Source organism: Brassica oleracea, unplaced genomic scaffold (assembly GCF_000695525.1).
Source record: "Brassica oleracea var. oleracea cultivar TO1000 unplaced genomic scaffold, BOL UnpScaffold00805, whole genome shotgun sequence".
NCBI lineage: Eukaryota > Viridiplantae > Streptophyta > Magnoliopsida > Brassicales > Brassicaceae > Brassica > Brassica oleracea.
In genome coordinates, this window is record NW_013617462.1 from 36,713 (window position 1) to 43,117 (window position 6,405).

The 6,405-nt window shown below is 39.1% G+C and overlaps 1 protein-coding gene across 2 annotated transcripts; it reads left to right on the forward strand.

The window, feature by feature from the left end:
* The first annotated feature begins 532 nt into the window (after window positions 1-532).
* Window positions 533-4,396, forward strand: LOC106320112 (3-isopropylmalate dehydratase large subunit). 2 transcript variants are annotated; one of them, XM_013758476.1, is made up of 15 exons: window positions 533-726; window positions 800-922; window positions 991-1,161; window positions 1,259-1,411; window positions 1,648-1,716; window positions 1,798-1,914; window positions 2,012-2,086; window positions 2,347-2,424; window positions 2,556-2,651; window positions 2,723-2,772; window positions 3,011-3,065; window positions 3,161-3,292; window positions 3,528-3,575; window positions 3,667-3,825; window positions 4,064-4,396. In XM_013758476.1, exons 1-15 carry the CDS (start codon window positions 676-678, stop codon window positions 4,202-4,204), a joined length of 1,518 nt encoding a protein of 505 aa, XP_013613930.1. In that variant the 5' UTR covers window positions 533-675; the 3' UTR covers window positions 4,205-4,396. The 2 variants fall into 2 exon arrangements, with proteins under 2 accessions (XP_013613930.1, XP_013613931.1); XM_013758477.1 differs by having other exon boundaries at window positions 572-726; window positions 803-922.
* Window positions 4,397-6,405: the final 2,009 nt, after the last annotated feature.

The window sequence follows — 6,405 nt, forward strand, 5'->3', positions numbered from 1 at the left end:
TCTGGAAAGTCTTCCATCTGGACGACTTATTAGACGACTTATAATAAGGCGTCTGGAAAGTCTTCCCAGCTGGACGACTTATCGGACGACTTAATTAAGTCGTCTGGAAAGTCTTCCATCTGGACGACTTATTAGACGACTTATAATAAGGCGTCTGGAAAGTCTTCCCAGCTGGACGACTTATCGGACGACTTAATTAAGTCGTCTGGAAAGTCTTCCATCTGGACGACTTATTAGACGACTTATAATAAGGCGAAAAAAAAAAAAATGTTAATGGCATTTTCGTAGATTAAGTGCAGGTGTGGGGTTAAAATCTCAAAAAAAAAAAGAGTCAAAAGAAAATGTTAGTTTTCTGTTTGACTCCAAGTTTTGAGTCACTTTTGCAAAAAGCCCTTTATTAAATTTTAACTTTACGAGAAGAGAGAGGAGAAAAAGTTGTGTTTCAAAAAGTGTTTTAAAAAAAAAAAAGAGAAGAGGAAGGAGTATCACGTGGGTAAAGTTTGTATGGCATTATTACCAACCTACGGACTCAAGTGAACGCAGCGTTTGAGTTGATATAATATACACTTGTAAGAATAGAGGGATCTCTTATAACCTTAGGTTTGAGTTACACACACGCCCCCAACTTTTCTACAACATAACGCAGCGCACACACCCACAAGGAGGAAGGGAACAATGGCTTCCTCTGTAATCTCTTCATCTCCTTTCCTCTGCAAATCCGCCCAGGTTATCATTTCTCATCTTCTCCGGTTTATTGATTTTTCTCTAATTCCTTAGGGCTTCTTTTCGAATTTTCCAGCAGAAGGATTTGGGGTTCCCTAAATCGTCGCAGATTTCGGTTCACAGATGTCAGAAGAGAGCGATTTCTCGGAAGATCGTCTCCGTCATGGCGCCGCAGCGATCATCCAGCGCCACTGGATCGGTCTGGCTCTCTTTCGTTTCGATTTGCTCTTCCCTCTGTTTTCTCACGTGATTTCGTGTGTCTTGCAGGTGAAAACTGGGATGACGATGACGGAGAAGATTCTTGCCAAGGCAGCAGAGAAATCACAAGTGGTGCCTGGTGATAACATCTGGGTTAACGTTGACGTTCTCATGACTCATGATGTCTGTGGCCCTGGTGCTTTTGGTATCTTCAAGAGAGAGTTCGGTGAAAAAGCTAAGGTCTTGATTTTTTTGAATATTGCTATGGTTAGTTATACTGTGTTCTCTAGTTACGTTTGATCACTTAAATGTGATTGTTACTTGCTTGTTCTCAAAGGTTTGGGACCCAGAGAAGATTGTTGTTATTCCAGACCATTACATCTTCACTACTGATAAGCGTGCCAACCGCAATGTCGACATTATGAGGGAACATTGCAGGGAACAGAACATCAAGTATTTCTATGATATCACCGACCTTGGAGATTTTCGGGTATCACAAGTTTCCATCTTTCTTGCACTGTAGGTCTCCAATATTGGTTTGGGACTAGAGTATAAAATTTTTTTCCATGTTAGGAGTTTGTGGTTTCTTAAGTAAAGGTTGAGAAGTTGTAGTTTCATTTGAAAATGTCTACACTTTCATGTAAAAAGGCTTTTTTGGTGAATAAAATTTAACATTCAAAAAAAAAAAAAAAATGCCTTTCTTTCTTATTTCTCCGTTATATGTAGGCTAATCCTGACTACAAAGGTGTTTGCCATGTGGCGCTTGCACAAGAAGGTCATTGCAGGCCAGGAGAGGTGAGATGAGTGAGAATGAGATACTCTCCTCTTTCGCTGGATATTATTGCTTTGTTTGTTTTATTTTTGTTTTTATTATAGGTTTTGTTAGGAACAGACTCGCACACATGTACTGCTGGAGCGTTTGGTCAGTTTGCTACAGGGATTGGAAACACCGATGCTGGATTTGTGTTAGGCACTGGCAAAATCCTCCTTAAGGTTTGTATAATATAGTGTTGTTTATTGTGTTAGATGGAATTCAGTGATGCCTGTTTCAACTTGAAAAAGGTTGTTAAAACATATCTTGACTTCACAGGTTCCACCAACAATGAGGTTTATCTTGGATGGTGAAATGCCCAGTTATCTGCAAGCAAAGGATCTGATTTTACAAGTGAGCGTGTTATCTCTCTTGCAACATTTATCTCCTTTTACAGCTTCTGAACTGTTGACAGGTCCTTTTGGACATATGTCTGAGGTCATGAGCGACTTTTGATGTGCTCTAGTCATTTATTGACGACATTGCATATTACTGTGAAGTCATTTTTTCCATTGTATCTGATAGTTCAAAGTGTTTTTTTTTTAATGTTTACTCTTTTGGGATTCTATCTGGCGTCTTTCATCTGATTCTTGAATTCGCTTCCAACTTTGTAGATCATTGGAGAAATATCTGTTGCTGGTGCAACTTACAAGACGATGGAGTTCAGTGGAACAACTATTGAAAGTCTGACTGTAAGATATAATTTTATTTTTCTTCATGGTTCCCTCTCCGATGAGACTACATACAATAAATTATGGGGTATGGTGTCTTCAGACTCTTCACTGACATATTAGTCCTTGCTTCAATATGTTTTGGCTGCTAGATGGAAGAAAGAATGACATTGTGCAACATGGTTGTGGAAGCTGGGGGAAAGAATGGTGTCATCCCTCCTGATGCGACGACATTTAATTACGTTGAGGTCTGTTGCTGTCTTATTTTCTTGTAAATCATTGTCAATGAAAATTATGCTGAAGTATGTTACCTTTACAGAACAGGACATCTGTACCCTTTGAGCCCGTATATAGTGATGGAAATGCAAGGTATGATCGTATCCTAAATATCTATATATTGAACTATTTAGCGGCATTGGGATAACATCAGTATACTGGATATGTAGCACAACATGTTTCGAATCTACTGTTCATATGAGTAATGCAACTTGTTAGAATCTCTTCAAATATTGATTTCATTTGTGTTTTGGTTAGGGATTGCATTCTAGTGTCATCTCTCTTAACCTTTCTTTTTCTAACCATATTCTTTCGTTGTTTTGTTCTATAGCTTTATTGCAGATTATCGATTTGACGTGTCAAAGCTGGAGCCTGTGGTGGCTAAGGTGGGGTTTTTATCATGGTGACCAGTTTATACGTCGAGTTGTTTTTGCCACTTCATGTAGGTATAACTTATTTGCTATTTTCGATGTTCTTTCAGCCTCATTCTCCTGACAACCGGGCTCTAGCAAGAGAATGCAAAGATGTCAAAATTGACAGAGTATACATTGGTTCTTGTACTGGTGGGAAGACTGAGGATTTTATGGCTGCAGCTAAACTTTTCCATGCAGCAGTAAGTTATACTTGTTTTTCTGTGACATGCGTACAAAACAACCTGTTATCCTGGGTTCTTAATCTAAGGCAAAGCCTTCAACAAATTGATTATTTAACACAGGACAAATAGTTTTCTTAATTCTATAGCAAGCAATGTTCCGGATGAGACAATGTTGCTGTTGATTTTTTGTCTAGGGTTCTCTTCTTACTGGTTGCCGTTTTAGCCTCATGGAAAATCTGTTTGTTTGTTACAGGGAAAGCAAGTCAAAGTCCCAACTTTCCTTGTCCCCGCTACTCAGAAGGTTAGCACTACATTTCAACATTGTTACTATCTCAACTGGTTTTGCGCAGAAAGGAAATATTAAATGAATTATGTCTGGTCATGTCTGCCAGGTGTGGATGGATGTGTATGCCCTCCCTGTGCCTGGAGCAGGTGGAAAGACGTGTGCGCAGATATTCGAAGAAGCTGGCTGCGACACACCAACCAGTCCTAGTTGTGGTGCCTGCCTTGGTGGCCCAGCTGACACCTATGCTCGCTTGAATGAACCTCAAGTACGCAATCGTTTCTTACCCTACTTATCCGGGTTTTTTTTCTTCTTGATCGGCTTGAAAACATGCTTATATTGTCACTATTTCTCTCATTCAATAGAAGAAGACAAAATTAATTTCTTTTGCGATTAAAGTGTGTTAAAATTAAGTAGTTTCTCAGTAACTGGTTCGAGTTGCCACGGAGATTCACAAGACAATATTCCATGCGGTAGTTCTAACAAAGACTTAAAAACGTGTTCAGGTGTGTGTCTCGACAACGAACAGAAACTTTCCTGGTCGGATGGGACACAAAGAAGGGCAGATTTACTTGGTTTCTCCTTACACCGCTGCAGCCTCGGCTCTGACCGGCCATGTCACCGACCCAAGAGAGTTCTTGCAGTAGGATAGCTTTGTCCGAAAAGAAATCTAAATGCTGAATCATGAGAGAAGACCGTTAAAATGATGAGCATTGTGAACTATATGTATGTATTTTCCTTATTGTACTGTTGAACTTCGTAGTTTCTTTCAAACACTGTTAAACTTTTGATGTTTTGAGTTTGAAATAATAAAGAGATGAGAGAGACTTAGATACGTCTACACTCATAATAATTTGATTGCAATGGTTTATATAGTCTAAAATGCGATTTTTATTTTGTGCAAATTCCAGACATCTGTCAAAAGTAAATACTATGCAGCAATTGTTAAATTTACTTTCGACAGATGTCCGGAATTTGCAAACCCCAAACAGGATAAAAACTGCACGATTTTATTTTAAAGTATAACCATTCTAAACCCGATTCCTCCTTTCTTATATGGATCTTCTTTTGGATAGGATCCTTGTGATCTTTCTTTGTTCATCCTTATTTATCAACGGTAAGGTATTGTTGGCTTGGAAAAGTTGCATGATATTTTATGTCGACGAGTAGTGTTCGAAGTAGGTTTTCCTTGCTCAACCTTGTCGCTGCGTCCAACTTGGAGTTGGAAGAGTTGGATTTGGACCGGTTCTACCTCCATCAGCAAGAGTGATCTATCCCGTGTCTATCCATTCCCATTTGGTGGCTGGTTACTTGCTCTCCAGTTCCTCTATCTTCTTCAGGATGTGATTTCGAATTGTCTCCGGCTAATTTCAATCAAGTTTGCCTAGGCTAGATATCTTGCATTCTCATTATAAAATCTGGTCGAGATGCAACAGTATGGTGAAATCCTGGATTCTTAACTTTGTTACAAAACCGATCTTTGGGAGTATTCTGAGATTCAATGATGCTTCCGAGATTTGGAAAGATCTTTTGGCTCGTTATCACCTGACGAATTTACCTAGATCTTATCAGCTAACGCAGCAAATCTGGTCTCTCCAGCAAGGATCATCTGATCTATCAACATACTACACGAAACTAAAGACTCCCTGGGATGATCTTGATGGAGCATATTGCGTTACTACTTGTCAGTTTTGTGTATGTTGCAAAGCTACAGCTACGAAGATTGAGCATACTAAAGTGATCAAATTCTTAGCTGGCCTTAATGATTCATACTCTAACGCTAGGAGCCAGATCATAATGAAGAAACATGTTCCGGATCTCTCTGGTGTTTACAATCTTCTGGATCAGGATTTCAATCAACGCAGCATCACTCCTGTTCAAAATGCTAGTGCTTTTAAATTGACAAGCGGTGAAAGCTACACCCATTCTGTCAATGCAGCATATACTAAACCATCAAGACCTGTGTGTTCTCACTGTGGCTACAATGGTCATACCATTGATAAATGCTACAAAATTCATGGGTATCCTCCTTGTTTTAAACACAAGAAGAATCCATCTGACAAGCCAGCTCCTGCAAGTAATGACAAGCATCTCAACACTGTGAAACCAGTTGTGGCTCAATTGGCTATCAATGATTCAACGAGCACTAATGATAACTCCACTGCGATGAGTTTTGGTGTCCATGAGGTGCAATGGTTGGTCAATATGTTGCGGGAATTTGATGCACCACAACATGGTCCAGCTGCTTTCTTTTGTGACTCCACAGTTGCTATTCACATTGCTAATAATGTTGTTTTTCATGAGAGAACTAAACATTTGGAGGATGATTGTCATAAAATGCGTGACATGGTTGAGATTGGATTGATTAAGACGTTACATGTTACTACAAGCAACCAACTTGCAGACATTTTCACTAAACCGCTACAGCCGGGTTCATTCCATTCTCTTATGGGCAAGATGAGACTTCTTTCCATTACGTCGCCATCTTGAGAGGGGCTATTAAAGTACCGGTTTAGATTGGTTCAATGTATTCTATTTTGGCTAGCTTATTCCGGTTAACTAACGGCTATATAAGCTGACACATTGTAACATAACGTCTTATCGAGAATAACAAACTTCTTTTGATCATGATTACATTTGATCTTCTCGCTACAAAAAAAGTTCACATTGATAGCACATTATTATAATACGTTTTACTGAACTGCTGTCGTAGGTGCGTTTGAAATTTCCGTACTATATAATAGCATTCGATAAATGCTATGATAGAGCGAAACCTAAAATAATACTTAAATTAATTCTATTTTCAAGATTAAGTGAGCGGGAATATAAATCACTCATTCCGCCAATA

Excerpts from the sequence above, each read along its gene's own strand:
- LOC106320112 (XM_013758476.1), top strand. The coding sequence starts at position 676 with ATGGCTTCCTCTGTAATCTCTTCATCTCCTTTCCTCTGCAAATCCGCC. Across the intron at positions 727-799 it reads TCCTCTGCAAATCCGCCCAG|CAGAAGGATTTGGGGTTCCC; the intron begins GTTATCATTTCT and ends CGAATTTTCCAG. Across the intron at positions 1,162-1,258 it reads AGTTCGGTGAAAAAGCTAAG|GTTTGGGACCCAGAGAAGAT; the intron begins GTCTTGATTTTT and ends TTGTTCTCAAAG.